This window comes from Myxine glutinosa, chromosome 5, assembly GCF_964187855.1.
Source record: "Myxine glutinosa chromosome 5, kmMyxGlut1.1, whole genome shotgun sequence".
Taxonomy (NCBI): Eukaryota; Metazoa; Chordata; class Myxini; order Myxiniformes; family Myxinidae; genus Myxine; species Myxine glutinosa.
The window spans coordinates 84,439,716-84,462,882 of NC_136265.1; the positions used below are offsets into that span (position 1 = coordinate 84,439,716).

General features: G+C 45.5%; 1 protein-coding gene across 3 annotated transcripts in view; it reads right to left on the reverse strand.

Annotated features, from left to right (window-relative positions):
* Nucleotides 1-23,167, reverse strand: part of AMMECR1 (AMMECR nuclear protein 1) — a 175,225-nt gene that overhangs the window by 3,417 nt on the left and 148,641 nt on the right. For 2 of the 3 annotated variants that reach the window (XM_068116860.2, XM_068116861.2), the window contains exons 3-6: nucleotides 22,422-22,532; nucleotides 6,229-6,343; nucleotides 5,898-5,988; nucleotides 21-117 (exon numbers count right to left, since the gene is read on the reverse strand). In XM_068116860.2, coding sequence (XP_067972961.1) covers nucleotides 21-117; nucleotides 5,898-5,988; nucleotides 6,229-6,343; nucleotides 22,422-22,532 — 414 coding nt within the window. Of the gene's footprint in view, nucleotides 1-20; nucleotides 118-5,832; nucleotides 5,989-6,228; nucleotides 6,344-22,421; nucleotides 22,533-23,167 lie in introns of all 3 variants that reach the window. The other variant, XR_010984488.2, reaches the window with a different exon arrangement.

Genomic DNA, 23,167 nt, shown 5'->3' on the forward strand with positions numbered 1-23,167 from the left:
GGTATCCGTTGCTTGCTCACCTTGTAAGTTTTATAGATTTCCTGAATTCACAGGTGATGGGAGCTTTGTAACCTCCTTTCCTAAGTAGCGAATCGATGGTCTGGATTTGATCCCAGCCTGAAAAAAAATATCAAAACGTGTTCCTGTTTTTACAAGGCAATACGGTTTGCTTTCATATTAAATTCACATCCTCTCGGAGAAGCGTCCGTCACGCTTTATGCCAAAGGGTCCACGCTGTTGCACAAAACTAAAAATAGTACCAATGGAAAGCTAGTATTCAATTTACTTGGAACAAAAATTTGTCAGTCCGTTTAATCATAAAGATGCCCGTTTTAAAAGCGCGTCTTTCCAGAATGGAAGAAGAAGAAGAAGCTGGAATGTGAGGTTAACGCAGCGGTTCCAAATGGTACAACAGCAGGAACCCTTTAAAAATAAAGTGTGACGGACACAGAAGGAGCACAAAAATTAAAATGTAGTAATACTTCTCGAAGCAATAGAAAAAATATATAAATACATGTAAGGAACACACAAACAACAACAACAACAGCCATGACGATGACAACGTATTAAAGATAATGTGTTTGCGCGTTACACTTCATTTTACATTCTCATTGAGCCTCTCAGATAGACATGCAATACGTTTGTGAAGTGCAACTCGCTCCCTTTTGATTAAACCAGCCAGCGAAGCGACGAAGGAAAGCCCAGAAAACAATAAAAAGATAAACGAGCAAATCAGGACAACAATAGCCGATTGACATGCGCAATGAAGACCAGAGAAACCACCGCAGCCGTAAAACAGGGTTTGCACGGGCAGAAAGAGGAGGGTTTGTTGAAAATTGTAAAGATGGTGTGGAGTCACAGCTCTCACTTACCGACCGACAGTACCGTATATGAAGAGAGTCTGAAAATCTATTGTTCTCTCCATGGAGCGCTGTGATTGGCCGATCGCTCCCCCAATTTGAACAGCTCTGACTGTGCTCAAGGAATATAAGGAAGTCTGTCTCACCCATTGCTCGGACATAGGAATGAAACTCCAAATCACTGGAGAGCGTGACTTGAGAGAGGTCAAAGGGCAGCTGAAAGGGAATAACTTATTTGTGAAACTCGTTGAGCAAGCTGATGCCCTCGCTTGCGATTTGCGACGTTCCTATTCCGTCTTGCCATGATATGAAGGACAAACTGCTCCAAAAGTTCTGCACCGCGAGGCTGCACATCTTTGCGCGGAAGCAACAAGTCGATCGAAAGCGGAGAATACAGGACTCAAAATCTGGAGGCGAACTCGGTAATAAGAGTGCGGCCATGCGTGTCGTCATGAAAAAAACTCAAACGTTGAGTTTTCGACGAAGTTCATGTCGAGCGCTGGGATTCCGGACCACCATCCTATTAGCCATCCATCGTCAGCGCTCGGATGCTAAATATTCATCCATAGCATCATAACGTGACGCAGTGCATCCCATCTACGATACTCCGCAAACGTGTAACTACTCATGATGTCAGTTTGTAAATTCTGGTTTTCATTCTTAATGTTTTGTCACAGGTGTCATGTACCTTTTCGATCGTTCATATTCTTGATTTCATTAAGCCTGGTGTTGGATTAGCGGTTAGGGTGCCGGCTTGGGATCCTGAGTTCGAATCCCGGTCGATCGCTGAATTAACGCCAGGGGGGTTGACTCAGCCCGTCATCCTTCCGAGGTCGGCAAATTGAGCACCAGTTCACTGGTAATTCCCTGTGTGTCGCAAGAGGCGACTAACAGGGTTGGCGGCAGGAAGAGCATCCGGCCGTAAAACATTGCTTCAAAAAGGGGACCACGGTGCCCAAAAAAGCCAACCTCTGCGGGGAAAAATGGCCTTAAAAAGCGGTTCATATTCTTGATTTCAATCGCAGCATCCAAATTTGTTCCAACAAATGTCTGTCATTTTCTTGATTATATCTCGTACAAATCCCCTAACGCACTCAGCACAAATATGTTGTTCCCTAATTTCTGATCCCGACATCCAAGCGACCACAACTTGATTTCCTGTGGAAACAGATTTTTTCTTTTCTTATGCCGTCCAAGCTGGCCGTTCGAGGCCGTAGGACTCTGAATTTAGCCGGAGCCGAACGCCAGCGGACGTGTAACGAATTCAATCGGCGAATCAAGGACATGATGCTTCTTCAATTCAAACAATGGGTGGATAAACAATCTCAAATGAGAGATCACGTCTCTGGACACCTCTCGAGCTAGGCACTTTGGCTTCTGCTCATAGTATTTAGGGTAGAGGGGAGAGGGAGGAAGGGGTAAGAAGCTTTCTTATTTGCAGAAGAAGAAGCTTGTTAATTAAGAACCACCCATCCTTCAAATTCCCCCTGTCCTCCAATGTCCACCAGGCCTACTCCACCCCCTTCTCCCTCCCCCTCCCCCCCATCACAAATACCTCCTCCTCTACCTCTTCCTCCCACTCTCCCCACCCCTCCTCAACTTCGCCACAGGTAATATATATTTTTATACAAATTGGAGACTACCAACATGCCTTAGTCTTGGGCAATGACATGATCACGATGGCATTTGTCCCAGATTCCCCGTCAGCACCAATTATTCTTATTTGCTGATACCAGCCAAGTAACACTCAATTTCAGAAACATACCATGGGAAAAGAGCCTGCAGCTGAGTGGGAAGCGGTGCCAAATGCCTTGCTGCAATAGCTGGCCAGTGTATGTCGTACGATGAACAGTTAACGACACCCAGGAAATGTCGTGTACTGGACCCAGGAAGAATGGCTCTTGGCGGAAAGGTTTCTAAGCTGCAGGCCCCATCGTGGGAACACAAGCTTCACTTCTACATTCGTTTCGAATACAGTCGACTGTTCATGCTTACTCCATGACGTCATCAAAGTTCAAGGTTCGCGTCTCAATGCTCGAGGGCATCTCCTTCGACGGCATCAGGGGCTTTATCATACGAGAGTCCGAGTGCCAACGGTAGGCCGAGGTGCTCGTCAGAAACCAAAGGGGTCACAGAGGAAGCGTCAGTCAACGTGCTTCACCCACACAGCCCGATAGCATGCTCCACTTAGCAAAGGAATCTCCATGTGGTACTAGTTCACCGCACAGACGTGTTGACCAAGGTTGAGCAGACGACTGCAACTGGGCGCCCTACAAACTCGAGGCAAAGAAAAGGGCGGCAGTCGGCAAGATATTGGCACAATGGGCACAAGCCGGTAGTTACAGTTACCCTGTTGTACAAACAGGCACCATTACTTTCGGTGGAACTTTCAGGTACTTGGTACCGCACAGCTATCATGCTGCAATTTTCCCCACAATGTTATTTCAAGTCTGGCTTCGAGCGACAGCGTTTACGAAAGTCGTTCACATTATGCCACCTCAACAATCCATGGCAGCCTTTGTAGTTCGTGTGCCCACTCCGATTTCTAATTGCGCGGGCGATATAAGTACTCGCGGAAAAGAGCGTGATTAGCGATCGCGGATGACCTGCGTAGTGGAGAACCACCTGATTGAAGCCGTGGAAGAAAGAGTGCGATTGATCCGTCTTCGGAAGATAGTTCCACAAATAAGAGAAAGGCGACGCAAAATAAAGGAGCCGTGAAGTAAGCCTGGATTTGGGGACTTTAACCAGGAGGGGTTCACTCGGAGAAGGCATGCATCCTGGAGGATCGAGGAGGGTCAGGAGGGCTGAGGTGGTAAAGGGAGCTGGACCGGAGGAGAGGTGGTTGAAGAACAGAGCACACTGACCTGTGTGTGACGTCAGAGCAGCACAACCTGGACTTCCTCCTCATGGTGGGAGATGCCAATGATGCCAAGAGCTTTAGATTCCACAGACTCCAGCAGGAATGGATGTTATGCTGAGGATTCAGCCCAAAGGGGAAAGCAGTACTCCATCGATCAATGGACAAATACCGTGTAGGCCGTGATTAGTTCTGATTTTTCGAGGAAAGACTTAGAACAACGGAGGACGATCCGTCTGCAGTTGGCTTCGGACGATGCATACGAGAGGCTGAGGTGGACACAGAGCAGGAGGGATTCGGGTACACGAGATTTGAAGGCAAACACCGAATTGAAACATTTTGTCTCGTCTTGAGTGGAGTTTGCGGTGATGCCATACAAGATAAGGGAGATAATGGAAGGACAGCGTACACCACACCAGGCCTGTACTTGGACTGGACAAGGTGCCACCATAACTTTGAGGAAGGACAATGGTTGGAGAGTTCAGCCTTGGAATTACCAACATGATGTTTTCTGGCAGCCAAAGTGCAATGATAAAGGTTATTGTGATAGAAGACACACCTGTTTTAAGCTTTATGGAGTGTGTGGCTCAAGCCGTGTTGCGGAAACGAGCCACTTGAATAGAACCGCCTAGCCACTGGAGTCGGTGCGCACCCGTGTCACAAAGACAGATAGAATTAACCACAGATGTGTTGGGATAAACCGGTGCATGAGAGCACGAGCTTTTGTGGAAGTATTCCCAGGTGGAATCAATATCAGATGCTCGGGAGATGGCAGTCCAATCCTTTTGAGGGCACAGATTGCATTTCCTGCCAGTTGGCTCGGACAACCAGCCAGATTCTGCATTGTCAAGGTTGCTCTCCAACAATAGCCGGAGAGCGATTCGAGCTTTGACAAGTAAATGGTCAGAGGAGTCAGGTGGACCAGGAGAGGTTGTATGGAAAGTCCAGGAGGGGAGGATATCCATGTTGGCTAGTTGACCGATTGTGTCAGACCCACATATTCGCAGAAGGTCTACGCTGCAATGCCCTGGCTGATTGTTGCATAGCTGAGGCCCAGCCAGCTCGGCATGTTGGCTGTTGAAGTCACACCTTATGGATGTTTTTGAGTTAACCCACGTTCATGGAAATAGAGGTGTCGGGAGTAGTCATCGTTGGGTGAATGAAACACCACATGGAAACATCATGTGGTTTGCAGAGTGCATGCATCCACAGGTATTCCAGTAGGTTAGGAGGACCCTGTGTGGACACAAGACAGTGATGAACGGAGTTATTGACATTTACAGCAAGAACACCACCAGGATGCACACACAGAGTTGGGGTGAGGGACCTGTTGAAATAGAAGAAACAATAGCCAGAAAGGGAAGGAAGGCCCTCCTTTGAGGAAGGTCCTCCTTTGAGGAAGGGCCGTGCGGTGGGGGAATGGAGGGGGGAAGCATATTTGGAGATGAGCACAGCCCAAACTCACCCACAGGTAGTTTGCTTTGTATTCGCTTTAGACGGAAATAAACACTTCGGTAAATGAAATTCCGTTCATTCTGAAACGAGCTCAGACAGTTTCATTTAGTTTAAAAATAAACTTAAGGGCAAAACTGAAAACGAATCAGACCGATCATTATATAATTCTCACTTCAAATTTCAATGAAAAAAGGAGTAAATGAGATAATTGGCATCTTATAAACGAGTGCATCGCAAGTTGCAAACAAATCAACTTTGTACCAGATTCAGTGGTGTTAAAGTGTCCGCCGTGAGTCTGGGAGGTCGGAGGTTCGAACCGAGTGGTACAAAAGACTTTACACAAGTGCTACGTGCCGCTTCCTTACTTGACGCTCCGCATTGGAAAAGGGGAGAGCATGGACGTATGACCATCCGTGTCGGCAATCATAGCGCAGGCTCGATGGGCCTAATGGCCTCCTCCTGCTCCGAAGTTCCGTGTAAGGGAACTCAAATTTAACATCAGGACACCGAATGGCAAATGGTGTTTTTAAACTTTACAATCGGGCAATGGTATTCTGGGAATTTCCCCCCCCCCCCCTCCCCCCCGATTGCCACTCGCCGACTGTTGCAAGCACCATTTCCTCCTGTGTACTGAGCCATGTTAGCTTTGCTGCTTACCCTCCATCTCCATCACACGTGGGTGTATGTCACAAGGCACAGCGGCCTGTGCAGGCAGAACACACCTTGCTCCTTGGCCACCTCCGGTAGGTAGGTGGCCGTCCGCTTTGAGCCTTTTTCGTTGATGAACTCTATCCTGATCCCGTGCACGCCAACCTGCACACAGGATCAGCGTCCGGGCGTTCAGAATCAGGAGAAACGTCTCCATTCTCCCTGTAGAATCTCAGAGATCTGGGATCATGACTTTTACAAAACTCGGACCCTTAACAAGCTTCCTCTGCAAGCAAGAACCCTATTTTCAAACAAAATGGGAAGATAAATCTTGGCAGCAAAACCAAAAGACGGACCGTCACATGGAGCTGTCGAGGTCGACCACGAGTGAGCGGAACACCTTACCTCCCAGTCAAGGAAATCTCCCGCATCTTCAAAGTTGGTGAGGAGCGAGACGGAGCAGGACAATCTGGGTAGCTCGTCCCTGGTCATCGCAGGGAACCGGCTGTCCTTAAGGGCACTGAAAGAAGAAAATGGTTAGAAAATAAATATAGCAAGAGGCAGGTGTAAAGGGGTATTTTGAGTGTTTAGGTGTCTTCGGAGCCTTTTGGGTCCTCTGGGTCTTCAGGGTATTTAAGGGACTTAAGGGTCTTGAGGGTGGTAAAGGGTCTTCAAAGGTCTAAGGGGTCTCAGCAGTCTAAAGGGTTGAAAGGTACATTCCAATAGTGCGTAATTAATAGACGTATGTGTTGTCAGGATAACAGTATGTAATTAATAGACGTATGTGTTGTCAGGATAACAGTATGTAATTAATAGACGTATGTGTTGTCAGGATAACAGTATGTAATTAATAGACGTATGTGTTGTCAGGATAACAGTATGTAATTAATAGACATGTCGTCACACGGCTTCACGGAGGTCTCCATGGACAGTGTTTTTCATGTATATATGAACAGACATGGATCATGTGTATATCTCTTCATGTATGTCTATATGTCTTCATGACATATGTGTATATTCACATATGACATGTATATGTTACATATTTCACATATAACATGTTATATTTCATAACATATTTTACATATTTATACATAACATATTACAACATATTACACATATACATATTATATACATACATACATATTTTCATGCATACATACATACATATTTACATATGTATACATATACTTACATATGCATACATATTTACATACATGTTATATACATACATATTTAATATGTATACAATATACATAACATATTATAACATATTTTACATATTTATACATAACATATTACAACATATTAGCCCTGGTGTTGGTATTACATATTAGCCCTGGAATTACAACATATTAGCCCTGGTGTTGGGCTAGCGGTCAGGGTGCCAGCTTAGGATCCTAGGATCCTGGGTTCGAATCCTGGTCGATCGCTGAATTAACGCCAGGGGGGTTGACTCAGCCTGTCATCCTTCCGAGGTCGGCTAATTGAGTACCAGTTCACTGGTAATTCCCTGTTTATCGTAAAAAGGCGACAAACAGGGTTGGCGGCAGGAAGGGCATCCGGCCATAAAACATTGCTTCAAAAAGGGGACCGAAAGACAACAACAACCACGGTCCCCGAAAAGGCCAACCCCCGCTTTGCGGGGGAAAATGGCCTCTAAACGGTGGTTTTATATTACAACATATTACACATATACATATTATATACATACATACATATTTACATATGTATACATATACTTACATAGGCATACATATTTACATACATGTTATATACATACATATTTAATAGGTATACATATGGCTATTTCCACAATAAATGGTCATTTTGACGGACCCTACTTTGAAGTGTATTCTTGACTGGATATGTTGGTCAAATAATGTGAGCTAAATTCTGTTTGAGAGCACATGTAATAAAGTTATAATGGAAATAAAATCATCGCCGAGTAGTGCCTCGTTTCATTTGTGTGGGAGTGTATTGCATGAAAGAGTGTGATACAGAAAGCACTTTTTGTGTACTGTTGTATTGTACATCATGTTCATGTCTCTCAGGTTGGCCCTGTTTGAAATCTGGGTGATAATTATTTTCGTTATTGTTGAACACTACGGTCAGTTCTTTCAATTCAGTTAGAGTTCAATCTATTTCTGTTTCATAGTTTTTTTTGGAGAGACCGCAAAACTTCATTACCCACGTAACGCATGTCCGTCAAAATATTGCGTAAGACAGCAGAGTTGTAAAATAGTCGGAAGATGTACACATTTTATGCTTGCAACAAAATATGCAGGGGTGCTTATACCTTCCGTTCACAAATGTCAAATAAGGCCTACTTTGTAAATACTAATGAATAAAATGTTACTAATTCGTAAGTGTGTTGTCCGTCAAATTGTTACGTGGGTAATATGTCATTCCCAAATCGGTAAGCATGGTGAGCACCGCTGCACAATCCATTGAAACATGGTTTCTTAGCAGACCTCGCTTACCCACTACCAGCATCACAAAACAATCGCTAGTTCCATGGGAATCTCGGCACTATGATCTGTCCATTGTGTTACATGGGTAATGAAGTTTTGCGGTCTCTCCAAAAAAAACTATGAAACAGAAATAGATTGAACTCTAACTGAATTGAAAGAACTGACCGTAGTGTTCAACAATAACGAAAATAATTATCACCCAGATTTCAAACAGGGCCAACCTGAGAGACATGAACATGATGTACAATACAACAGTACACAAAAAGTGCTTTCTGTATCACACTCTTTCATACAATACACTCCCACACAAATGAAACGAGGCACTACTCGGCGATGATTTCATTTCCATTATAACATGCACCAACACACCAATACACCAACACCATCACACACACCAACACACACACAATCACATGCACCAACACACCAATACACCAACACCGATACACCAACACCATCACACACACCATCACATGCACCAACACATGCACCAACACACCATCACACACACCATTACACACACCATCACAGATACATGCAACACACCAATACACCAACACCATCACACACACACCAACTTAACACAATCACACACCAACACACCATCACACAAAGCAACACACCATCACATCACAAGAGGTTTCCCGATTGCAGGAAATCAACGCTTATCGGGCACAAACATTGAATGGCTGGCAACCATGAGTCACTGTGCAACCCCTAAAACTTGATGTATTAAAAAAATATTTCACAGGCAAAAGTCTTACCTCAATACCAAAAAAATTAAATGTTAGGAGTAAAACAATTCAATTTTTTTTTTTTGCTAAGAATTAAATAGCTAAGAACCGCCCTAGTGTGTATATGTGTATATATATATTGTTGCGGATATGAGGCCTGTATTTTTTTGATTGTGTTGTATTGTGGTAAATTGGTGATGATTATTGTTTATTCTGCGCCCCCCTGCCTCCGGAGCTGTGTAAAGGTGAAATGGCATCCCATAATTAGTCCACAAGCATACACGTCAGCCAAATAATAGAATACCCCTGTTTGATAGTTATCTCTTATTCTGTGTTTTAGGGTAAGGCTGTGTCTCCCATTAATTGAAGTACTCCATTGCACCAGTGAAAGAGAATAGATCCTAGGCTCCGGGCCAGGTATGGTCCATCTGCACCCCCCCCACAACTCTCCGACCCTGGGTTTTTCTGAACCATTGGGGTGTCCTGGGGTGGAAATCAACTGGTAACAGTAAATAAACTTGGACTCACTACCCATTTGGTACCTATATTGGATGGTACCCTCAAAACAGCATATTTTTAAATCCGCGTTGCGCCATATTCGACACACGTGTTCTTTTGGTATTTGTGCCTGCTAATATTAACTCAGAATAAAAAGTTATATACCAAAAGAAAGCTGTTCATCTACTGATCATCATAGAATATTGACACATTACTTATAATGGTACCTTAATGGTCATAACTAGTGCTGAATAGCAGTACCCCACTTTAACGTAACATAATTCGGTATCGACCGTACTATTTCATCTTACACACATAATATGAACACATTACACCTGATATGCTTACATATATATTTTATTGGCTTTCTCCTGTATATCAGCTTTAATTTGATACCAGATACATCCCCATAGCTTCAATTCTCTTTTTTATACAGCGTGTCAAAGATACTACCGGTATGGGGTGATATTGTAGGCGATGCTGCATTTGTCAATTTACAAATGCTGCCACGTATATCATGTACATATATGTTGGACACATGACAAAATCTATGTATTGTTAATATGTGTTACTTAATATATTGTTGTATTGATGTATCACTGTAGTTTATTGCAGGAATTTTGACGAAAATGGCATGCAGATCCTTCCATGTTTGTATCCTGCGTAAATTGAGATCATCAGATTGTACAATTATGTTATTTAAGTGTCTCTTACAGCGACAGAACGAGTCAATTAGTTAAGTTAAACACCTTTTTTTACATAGTTAAGTATGCAATATAAGATATTTTTTATAATTAAGATGCAATTTATAATAATTATTCAGCTTGGTACTTACCAATATTTTGATGTGTTTTGCAGGTGAAGTAACAACGCTAATATGGAACATCCGGCGCGAGCGAAACGTACACGTGAGAGTGAACAACCACCCATTGTGTGCATAACTCATGTAAAGGGACTGAGCTATGGAGAGTTGCACTTGTTATCTGGACTCAAAAATTCTGAGAAGAAATTGGCCAAGCTGCAGGAGGTCAAAGAAAGACGCCTTGCACAACCCCCACAGTCTCCGCATATGATGAAGGACACATGTGATTTGGTCCCTGAATCTCTGGCCGAACACCATGGTTTCCACTGGGAGTGTTACAAGCGTTTCACGATGAACTTAGACAGACTGAACCCTCCTACTGCAGGTACATCTGAAACAACTGGTGCCACAACTCAGCGGATGGCCCGTACTAGTTCTGGTGACAAGATCATATTTAAGCCAGACTGTATCTTCTGTTCTTCGGAAAGTCGTAAAAAAGTGAAAGTGCATGGCAGTTGGACTACCCAGGGGATGAGCCAGTTCGAGTATGAAGGCTGGAAGCCGGTACTGGAGATGGCTGAAATGAAGCAAGATGAAACGCTCTTAATGAGGATCCGAGGCCATGATCTTTTTGCCTCTGAGGCAAAGTTCCACAAAACTTGCCGTATGAAATATATGCAAAAGCCAGAGAAATGGCGCAGTACTGACGAAGAGGCACAGCACCATCAAGGAGAATTAGAAGAAGCCCACAGACAGGCATTCGATGTGGTATGTGATGCCATTGAAAGGGATGTGTTAATGGCCAAGAAGATAATGAAACTATCCGACCTGAGGCAAATGTATGTCATTAACCTGCAAACCAGCAAATATGCGAAAAACCAGCAAAACGACATAAAGATACTGTTTGACACAGGCACAGGAAACAAGCAGAGGCTAATAAACGTCAGTAAACTCGCAGCAGACTTCGGCCAAGAGAAGAGTACTGCTCTTATGGCACTTCACGCCTACAGCGGTTGTGACAGCACTAGCGCTTTCCGAGGGATTGGAAAAATCAAACCTGTTAAAACGCTGCTTCGTCTGCCGCAATACATCCCTATTCTCAACAAGCTTGGAGATACGTGGGATGTGCCAGAAGAGCTGAACAATCAACTAGACAGCTTCACATGTGCCATGTATGGAAGAGGAAAGGTATCACACGTTGATGATCTGCGACTCCTGAGAATAAATGAGCTATGTGCCAAGGAGAATCGTCACCTACCCTCAGGCAATGTAGACATGGCCAATATTCCACCATGTATGAGGAGCCTCACACAGCACATCCGAAGGGTCAACCACCAAGTGGGAATTTGGAAGAGAGCTCACGTTCCTCGACCAAGGATTCCCAAAGCAAGTCCAGGCCATGGCTGGGAAGAGGAGAAAGGCTGCCTGGATCCTCTCTGGTATGATGGAGACATGCTTCCGCGTGAGCTGGCTGATATAGCTCAGGTCATGTCAGACGACGATGAGAGTGATGATGAATCAGGTGATGAAACACCTGATGATATGGATCGTGTTTTGTACAGTGATACCGATGAAAGTGACAGTGACGATGACTGATCATGATGGACATATGCCATTCGTGCAAGCAAGCCAACTTGACTGCACTCATGCAGTGTTTGACTTTTGTTGATAATTAACAAAATGCAATTGTTTGTTTGTGTTCTTTTGAGAGTGGATACTTGTATTATCTATCTATAATTCCATTAATCTCTGTGTGTATGTGTGTTTGTATGTGTGTATGTGTGTATGTTTGTCTGTGACCGCTGTTTCTCGACAACTACCGGTCCGATATACTTGAAACTTGCCAGGTATATTGCTGGGGACCCGAGGATGTGCCTTTTCAAGGTTTGAAATTAATCGGACAAGTAGTTACCGAGCTATGGCGATTTCTTTACCAAACACCGCAAGCCGTTCGCTTTGGACCAAACCATTTCATGTAAATAGAGGGGGGGTTCTGTGGTCGTTGCGAATGGACCAAACCATTCATGTAAATAGGGGGGGGGGGGGTTCTGTGGTCGTTACTGCCACGTGGTTTCAAAGTTTTTTTTTGTTGTTGTTTGCACGCATGTTTTTTTGCACCCACGTACGGGCACGCCCTAGGATGTTTACACACACACACCCCTACACAAATTTTTTTTTTTTTTTGGCAAGGAACGGGCACCCACGTACGGGCACGTCCTAGCTTATATATAGTACGGGCATGCCCTAGTATGATATAATGTGGTTAACTGAGTGTACGACATACATATGTAATTGTAGGGATAAAACTGACTGTTAATATTATTATGATATCTGTTGTTGAGCAATAATGTTTGGTTTATCATCAAAATATTCGATACTAAAAATTTTTTCAATGGGATGTTAAAATTTAGTTTCAAATAAGAAATATTTTTACTTTTACAGTAAATATTCGAGCATTACATTGTTACTGTTCTGTGGAAGGTGTTTGACCCAGTGTATGAATATTAATATGATGATATTAAAAACTACTGTGATTAATAAACAAGTTTTTCTTGTTTAATATGTTAATAAGATGGCAGTATGATTATGATATTCGATTATGAATGACATTTATAAGTGTAATAGGCAGTTCTTTTGAATATAGACAAAGACTGTTACCGAGATTATATGATTCATGGTTCCCGCGAAACAGGTAGTATCTTTGACACGCTGTATAAAAAAGAGAATTGAAGCTATGGGGATGTATCTGGTATCAAATTAAAGCTGATATACAGGAGAAAGCCAATAAAATATATATGTAAGCATATCAGGTGTAATGTGTTCATATTATGTGTGTAAGATGAAATAGTACGGTCGATACCGAATTATGTTACGTTAAAGTGGGGTACTGCTATTCAGCACTAGTTATGACCATTAAGGTACCATTATAAGTAATGTGTCAATATTCTATGATGATCAGTAGATGAACAGCTTTCTTTTGGTATATAACTTTTTATTCTGAGTTAATATTAGCAGGCACAAATACCAAAAGAACACGTGTGTCGAATATGGCGCAACGCGGATTTAAAAATATGCTGTTTTGAGGGTACCATCCAATATAGGTACCAAATGGGTAGTGAGTCCAAGTTTATTTACTGTTACCAGTTGATTTCCACCCCAGGACACCCCAATGGTTCAGAAAAACCCAGGGTCGGAGAGTTGTGGGGGGGGGGGGGGTGCAGATGGACCATACCTGGCCCGGAGCCTATCCCCTTTCATTTCATTTCAATGGCCAACTGCATTTTGGGCGGTTTTCTTCAACCACCATTGGCCACGAGGCTCGGGTCGGGGAAGAAAGGCGTGCCCGCCCATCGTCATCAAGGGCGGAGCTAGAGGGCCGTGCCGACCAATCAGGGCCGAGGTGAGCACACCGATGGGCGTGTTCTGAAGGCCGGCGGCTTGATCGCTGGAGGCGCTATAAAGGCGCGCGCGCAAGAAGCGTTGAGTGAGTCGGAGAGTCAGAGTCCGTCAGTGGAGTCGGTGGTCAGTTGGTTGCGTTGGTTGCGGTGAGGAGTCGGTGGTGGTGGTCAGTGGTTGCGGTGAGGAGTCGGTGGTAAAGAGTGAGTGGACCAAGAAAGAGTTGAGGGTTTGGACACCAACGAGTCAGACAAGTCCTGGCAAAGCACGCGACGTCCACAGCAGCCACAACAGCAGCTTGGGGCCTGAACGGCGGTTTTGAGCAGGGCCGCAAAGGAACGGCGGCTGCTAAACGCGCCGATCGTGCTGCAGGACCCCCTTGGACCTTCCTCTCCCTCCAGCCATCCACCTCCTGCCTTTCCACCCTTCTTGTGTACGTGAGTTTGTTTTGTTTGTTCTGTCCCTGGGTTAATTAAGTCTGTATAAGCTAGTATTTGCACTGTGTCACCTGCGTCTTATGTGTTGTAAATAAACTTGATTGCTCCTTTTTGCTTGTGTGTGTACAATAAATCCAATTACTCTTCTGTCCGTCTTCTCGTCTTATTCCTTTTCCTCTTTGCATTTCGTCGTTTTAGTCTTTTCCCAGATTGGGCAGCTGCGGTGCGATACGGCCAAAGTTGTACAGGTGACACCAGGTGTGTGGGCACAGGTGTGCAAGCAAAGCACAGGTGAATGGAGAATGGTTGAATGGAATCGATGGTCTGGAGTGAATGGAGCATGGAGCATGGAGTGTATGGAGAATGGTTGTGTGAAATAGCTGGTATGGGATATATGGAGTATGGAATGGATGATGTGGAGTGAGTAGTGTGGAATACATGGAGTGGAGTGGTTGGTGCGAAAGGAGTGGATGGGGAAGATGGACCCCTTTCACGAATACCCGGGGAGGGTAGTTTAAGAGTAGGTAGAGGGTATCGGTAAATTGTGGTGGATATTGGCATCTGTGGTGCGTGTGGTAGAATGGTGTTTGGATGGGTGCATTAGTGAAGTGGAAATGGCTGGGCGTGTGGCCTGTTAGTGTGTGTATGGTTATATGGGCACTCCGCCACTGTTAGTCTGTCGGCCAGGTGAGGCCGCAGGTGGGCTCTGGGAGCCAGTAGAGTTGTTCAGTGGGGCCCGAGGATCCGGAGGACGGACCCGGGTAGCCCGACGCCAGAGAGGGCGGTAGTGGGGTAAGGGAGCCAGAGGGCCTTCCCCAGGTAGGTTAGGGTAAGGAGCAGGTAAGCTCGGAGGCAACTGCAGTGGCGGAGGTGTGCAGGTGAGTAGACCTGCTGGTGAGCCACACGACCCAGCCCGAAAATTGTGTGAAGGCACAGGGAGTTGAATCGGGGGAGTGAGACCCCAATTTGGTGAGCACCACAGTTTGGTCAATGGGAGTTCGGTTCTTAGAACCACATAGTGTAAGATGGCCAATGGTTTGGCAGGGAAAGACCCGGGTAGAGTAAAAGTGTTAAAGTCATTTAGAAGGTAGTTAGGATTGAAATCTCCTCACACCATCTACATCCACTCACCTGAGGTGGTGACAGGACTCCACACCATGTTTTTTTTGTTGCAAATGTTTTGGGAATGTGAGACGCATCATGACGTGGGGGTGACATTGTGCTTGTTTGTTCCATCTCTTCCTCCTTATGAGGAATTGATGAGAAATTGGGCTTGATGGCAAATTTGGATTAGAGGGATTGGTAACCAATTTGGTATAGAGGGGAGATATGGGGAAGACAGGACAATAGTGACGAATTTGTAAATGTGTAGAGTTTTGTAAATACGGGAAAAGGGCAAGGGTAGGGTAGGTGACGGGGAGGGGGGGGGGGGGGGGAGTGACGTACGGTAGGGACGAGCTTTCTCCGCTCGCTCCCATGCGCACCTCGCCTTGCATTGCCTTGTTCTGATGTGTACCCTTGTGACCTTGCTCCGATGCTTGCTTTATTCTTTCCTTCCCCACTCACAGCTTGTTCCTTTTGGATCGGGGGGGGGGGGGGGGGGGGGGAGTGTGCAGGTAACCGCACTTGTGTGCCCGAGCCGCCGCTGCACAGCCTGCCTGGATCGATACACCACCTTATGGACCGCACTACTTGCGGCCAACACCACCATATGGACCACACGTTTTTGTGGCCAAGCACCACACCCTTATGGACCCCACATGTTGGGGCCTGGCCCCTCTGCTGGGACCGGCCATGATGGCCAGAGAAGAGTTGGCTTGCGGACCACGGTGAGGTGGCCCCTTTTGCCCTACAGGTGGACCACCCATAGTTGGCCCCTGTGGGCCCTAAATAAAAATGGAAGCGTTGTGTGCCTTTTTATTATTTTCAAATAGGCAGCAAGCAACAAAATCAAGCACAACATCAAGGAACATCGGACCGGCAGAGCAGAGGGAGCAGAAACAAGAAGAACCGATCAATAGTTTGTTTTTTTATTTATTTGAAATATGTGCAATGCGCACTGGATGGTGCTTTGGTGTTTTTCTGGTGCTGATTGGTGCTTTGGTGCGTTGTGATGCTCTTGTGCTCGGGGGTGCACTGCAATATCAATTGTGCATCCCCGGGCACTTGCGTATGGTGTATCGGTGCAGTGCAGTGCAGGCTCTTCCTCTTTTTCAGATCTTTTCTTTTTGTCTCCCAAAATGACAGGTCCTGGGTTGCAGTATAAATACAAATTAGTGTTTTGTGAATAATGCTCCCCACCGTAAATGTATAGTTTGATGACCATTCCGCAATTCGGTTATTCTGTGGGCGTGAGTCTGTTAGGTAGGATGCAACGTAGCAGGCGGGACATACGTAGTTGTTCTTAAAACTGTCGCACTCAAGGGTAAGGTTAATAGTAGAGGGCTACTACACCTGAGTGTCACATTAAGTAAAGTTAGTTCGGGTCGAGACGACCCTAGAGGAAAAACGGGTGGCGTGTTACGGTTTTTAGAACCTTCATGAGTAAATTTTAGTAAACTAGGGCATGCCCGTACTATATATAAGCTAGGACGTGCCCGTACGTGGGTGCCCGTTCCTTGCCAAAAAAAAAAAAAAAAAATTTGTGTAGGGGCGTGTGTGTGTAAACATCCTAGGGCGTGCCCGTACGTGGGTGCAAAAAAACATGCGTGCAAACAACAACAAAAAAAAACTTTGAAACCACGTGGCAGTAACGACCACAGAACCCCCCCCCCCCCTCTATTTACATGAATGGTTTGGTCCATTCGCAACGACCACAGAACCCCCCCCCCCTCTATTTACATGAAATGGTTTGGTCCAAAGCGAACGGCTTGCGGTGTTTGGTAAAGAAATCGCCATAGCTCGGTAACTACTTGTCCGATTAATTTCAAACCTTGAAAAGGCACATCCTCGGGTCCCCAGCAATATACCTGGCAAGTTTCAAGTATATCGGACCGGTAGTTGTCGAGAAACAGCGGTCACAGACAAACATACACACATACACACATACAAACACACATACACACATACACACAGAGATTAATGGAATTATAGATAGATGCATCCCTTATAAATGTTCCCCTGTAAATATCCCCATCAATTGGCTGGTTAAAGATCGCACCCTAGTTAGTCCATGTACAAACACGTAGCGAACCAAAGGACCTCTTCGTAGTTATTTCATTATTGTGTGTTTCAGTTAAGGACCTGTTCCCAATAGTTGAATCTGAGTTGCATTAATCAAATAAGATAGGCCCCTTTCAATTCCCCAATCGCCTCACCCACGTCTCCGCAAAGTAACAGCCAGGCAGCGTTCGCTGCCCCTTGTCTTGGTTCGTTTGATAGCCCCAAGCCGCCATTAACCATGCGGGCAAGCGAGGAAGGAGGGGGGCGGAGCCACCAGAACAAGGTGTGGCACGTCGACTCGTCATCAGAGGTGGAGTCAGCAAGCCCTTACCGGCCAACCAGCACCGCCGTGAGCCAACCGGTAGGCGTGTCATCAGAGCCGGCGGTTTGATTCCAACACGGGCAATAAAAGCGGCTGCGAGGGACTGCTTGAGAGAGACGCGTGGGAGGAAGGCAGAGAGAGACGTGATCCAGAGTCGGTGAGAAGGCACGGTTGGGAGATGAACGAGGGATGAACAAGGGAGAGACGCGTAAGAAGACGCGGTGAACGATACGCGCTCGCTGCCTGCCACGGTTTCCCGCCACGACGCGAGTTGACTCCTGGAGCCGGACCTCGACGCCCACCGTCTGCCTGGGCCTTCTCATCCCTTCTTCCAGTCGTTCCTGCCTGCTATTCCCTTGTCGTGTAAGTATGTTTGTCTGTCCTGTTTGTTGTCTGGGGTATAATATAAGATTGTTTTAAGGTTTGCCCTGTGTATCTGCTTCTTCCTCTTCACTGTAAATTGCTTTCGTTTCTTTGGTTTTGTAAATAATTAATAAATACCTGTTATTTCTTACCTTTGGTTTCTTCTTTCCCCCGATCGCTTTAGTCCCTTCTTTCGATTGAGTACCTGTGGCACGATTTGGCCAACGCTCGGAATCGGGTTTAGTCAATTGATAACGGCTCGAACCGGATTGCTAAACCGCTCGGCAAATACCATCTTGTCCGTGGTTCGAGCGGTACTTGTCTCCCTGTTTTGCGGAGGGATTGGTAAAGGTATTCGGGAGAACACTTTGACCAATAACCCTGATCAATTCCACCCCGCAAAAGAGCGTTACAAGTACCAGGACCAGAGACGGCCAGCTTAACAGGCCAAGGGGATTAACCCCCCCCCCCCCCCCTTGCTAAGGGGAGTGCCGTCTCTGAGATCCGTAACTGTGTGTGTGTGTGTGTGTGTGTGTGTGCGTGTGCGTGTGTGTGTGTGTGTATGCATATATGTGCATAATATGCATATACACGACAACGCCAAAAGTATGCGGACACCCCTAATAATTAGTGGATTCGGCTGTTTCAGCCACACCCATTGCTATTGCTGACAGGTATATATAATCAAGCACACAGCCTTGCAATATCCATAGACAAACATTATCAATAGAATGGGCTGCACTGAAGAGCTCAGTTTTTTTATTTGGTTTTTTTTTGTATCCAATATTGAGGCTCGTGTAATAGCTAACTCATTGAACATGAAAACATGCACAGACACTTAAAACATACAATGAATGGGAGCGGGAGAAAAGAGGGGGAGAGAGAGAAGCACACAAGCACACAACAGGGACGTCGGGAGATCTGTGGAAGGGAGAGGGCTGGGGGAGCAGGGAGGGGTACACGGTACAAAGCAAATGAACACGACAAGGAATTTCAGGAAAGAAGTTGGGGATTGAAAGAGGCGGATTTGGGGTGTTTTAACGGGGGTAGAAATAGATCAAGGTTTTGGATGAGGGAAGAGAGGAGATGGCGGTGAACAGCTGTTTTGAAGACCTGGAGGGAGGAGAGGACTTGAAGAGAGTGATTGAGATTGTTCTGGAGGTGGGAGAAAAGAGGAATGAATGGAGTGAAAGTGAAAGAGTAGTCTTGATTTTGGCAGTTTCACCCGAAGAGGGTTGCTGGCAGTTCTTGTGCGTCCTGAAGGAATATTTGGGGGACAGAGCACAGACAGAGCAAAGGGAGCAAGGCCAGAGAGGAGTCGGTAGAAGACAGAAAGACCACCGACCTGCCTGTGGTGAACCCTCATTGTGGCACCGTCATAGGATGCCACCTTTCCAACACGTCAGTTCGTCAAATTTCTGCCCTGCTAGAGCTGCCCCGGTCAACTGTAAGTGCTGTTATTGTGAAGTGGAAATGTCTATGAGCAACAACAGCTCAGCCGCGAAATGGTAGGCCACACAAGCTCACAGAACAGGACTGCCGAGTGCTGAAGTGTGTGGCACGTAAAAATCGTCTGTCCTCGCTTGCAACACTCACTACCGAGTTCCAAACTGCCTCTAGAAGCAAAGTCAGCACAACAACTGTTCGTTGGGAGCTTCATTAAATGGTTTTCCATGGCCGAGCAGCCGCACACAAGCCTAAGATCACCATGCGCAATGCCAAGCGTTGCATGGAATGGTGTAAAGCTCTCGCCATTGGACTCTGGAGCAGTGGAAATGCGTTCTCTGGAGTGATGAATCATGCTTCACCATCTGGCAGTCCAGCAGACGAAACTGGGTTTGGCGGATGCCAGGAGAACGCTACTTGCCCGAATGCATAGTGCCAACTGTAAAGTTTGGTGGAGGAGGAATAATGGTCTGGGACTGTTTTTCATGGTTTGGGCTCGGCCCCTTTGTTCCAGTGAAGGGAAATCTTCATGCTACAGCATACAATGACATTCTAGACGATTGTGTGCTTCCAACTTTGTGGCAACAGTTTGGAGCACAATGCCCCTGTGCATAAAGCGAAGTCCATACATAAATGATTTGTCGAGATCGGTGTGGAAGAACCTGACTGGCCTGCACAGAGCCCTGACCGAAACCCCATCGAACACATTTGGGATTAATTGGAACGCCGACTGCGAGCCAGGCCTAATCGTCCAACATCAGTGCCTGACCTCACTAACGGTTTTGTGGCTGAATGGAAGCAAATCCCCGCAGCAATGTTCCAACATCTAGTGGAAAGCCTTCCCAGAAGAGTGGAGGTGGTTTTAGCAGCAAAGGGGGGACCAACTCCATATCAATGCCCATGATTTTGGAATGAGATGTTCGATGAGCACATACGGGTGTGATGTTCAGGTGTCCACATACTTTTGGCCATGTAGTGTATGTATGTGTGTAAATATATGTGTGTATATATATATAAAACTGAAAAATACTATCCACGAAGCCCTCCGTCAGAAGTCAGAATAGAGCAACGAACATGACTACATCCTGTGTAATATATTGAATTGCTCATCACAGAGAGTTTGACTCCGGTGCTCCAGATAATATATTTATATTTGACATACTTGTGGTTTCAAGCAAGTCCATTCCATTAATATTAAATCCCAGGTATAAGTGACAGGCCTAGACTGTGATACCACAACGTCACATTTTGGCACCGACATAGAGGTCGTTGGGTCGTGTTGCAAAAGGCCAACAACCCTGGTGTTGGGCTAGCGGCTAGGGTGCCGGCTTAGGATCCTAGGATCCTGGGTTCGAATCCCGGTCGATCGCTGAATTAACGCCAGGGGGGTTGACTCAGCCTGTCATCCTTCCGAGGTCGGCTAATTGAGTACCAGTTCACTGGTAATTCCCTGTTTGTCGTTAAAGGCGGCAAAAAGGGTTGGCGTCAGGAAGGGCATCCGGCCGTAAAACATTGCTTCAAAAAGGGGACCAAAAAACAACAACAACCACGGTTCCCGAAAAAGGCCAACCCCCGCTTTGCGGGGGAAAATGGCCTCTAAAGGTGTTTTTTATTTATTTATATAGAGGACGGATTTTACACCATGACGGGTTTGAGGGTTCCTGATTTCAACCGAAGGTCAAATACAGTTTATCCTTAATAAGTTTGGAAGTTCCACAACTTCACGGACGTTTGATAGTCTGTATTTATTAATTACATGCACTTTTGACGAAAAAAGCCATTCCAGAACAATTGTCGTCACTGTGCTCACATATTTGGTCCTTTTATTTATTTATTTTTTTCAAAAGAAAGAAAATCTTATTTCCATCCTCACAAAGTTGCTGCTGTACAAACCACATTATGGCATTAGACACCAGCCCTACTTGTAAATGTCACCTGACGTCTAACATCAGACAACTACGTCAATGGTTCGTTCAATCCGGTTGCCCCCGAAGTGCGTGGAAGCGACAACTTTTTTTTGTTTTTCTTAACAGGATTTAAGGCTCGTAATGGAACTAACACGCACAAACACACACGACTGTTAGACGAGACAAACACGGCCACTGAGCTTGGGGAAAGTGCCGTCACTTCCCGGTGCACTCTGTGCGCAGGAGACGTCACAGCAATGGCGCCACCTTTCTCACCACACTAAGCGGGGCATTTCCTCAGGCGGAATTTCTTCCTTACCATAGATGCCAACCTTTGGGGATTGCCCGTGCCCTCAACCTCTCAAATGTCAAACGTCAAGCAAGGAAGCAGCAGCACGTACAATTTTTCAAGTCTTTGGTACGACTCGGACGGGGTTTGATCCACTGATCTCCCCGACTCGGACCGATTTCTCCAACCATTACACCACAGAGTCTTTCAAATGAGTTCCTGTTCGTATCGGGTACTGGGACTCGTGAAACCCTCGGTGCTCCACATTCGGGCTAGGAAAGGTGTCCCTAATGAATGACAATACTCGACAGGTCACCACCCCAACCCAGCACACTCGACGGAGGGTACAATAATTTGGAATTTGAACAGGGTGCCGGAAATAGCTGGCGGACTCTTCGTGAAGGGTAGGTCACCATCAACAAATGACAAATTCCTGCTATAACCAATAGGGGACACTGCGTCAGCGCCACGGCCACGCCATCGACCAACGATGCTACCCCGTAGCCTTGTGCTGCGTAGGGAAGAAGACGATATTAGTACTTTTAAATGTTAATTTTTCTATTCAGACAATAATGGCGGCACACCAAAGCATTCGATTTGCTCTATATGTGCACACTACATATTTTCAGTCACCCACTACCCGGTTGTCCAACCTGGAATCTTCTTGTGAAGATATTCACTGCAATTTCAGTACAGGTACTCTTTTATGACGCGCGAGATTTACCAAAGTGACATAAGGAAAGGTGATGGAGGGAGGATCAGGATTACCTGGTTAGTGTGTACTCCCTGAGGCCAGAGTGGAGATTCATGGCGGAAAATGTTCCGATACAACCTCTGAGTCGCTTGTCACGGCCAATCTTCCAGGTGACAAACAACGGGCTGAAAAGAGATTGTGGAGACAAGGTGAGCGAGCGGCAAGCAAGGGGAGTGAAGAGCATGAAGCAATGAGCGAATGAGGTGCACAATAATATATATACATTAATTTATTTAAATCAGTAACTGTTTGTGACACACACCACATGGGCTAATGGGTAAATACATTTTAAATTGCATTTACAGATTTATTAAACAAATTCACAAACAATCAATTACAAGAAATTTATTTGACAAAAACAGAAAAAAATGGAACAAAAAAGAACATAGTATGAAAGCACGCAAACGCGTCGATGGATATGAGTCCACACACGTCAGATGTGCACCCACAGTTACGTTTGATCTCAATTAAAGGTCACAGGAGAGGGAGCGTGAGAGAAAAAGAGAGAGACAACATCAGACATCATCATCATCAACCTTTTGAAATCACAATCTAATGCATTCATCTTTTAATTACAGTACATGATTGTGCCGACTTTGGTTGAAATCCCGCCAGTGGTTCACAAGTTATCGTGGTAACAAAATTCTGATAATGGACAGACGGACAGACAACCTGGAAAAACAATGCCTCCGTCCTTCGGCTGCAGAGGCATAAAAATGGTTACAATTCCTGGCCATACATGTTGTTACGGGAACGAACA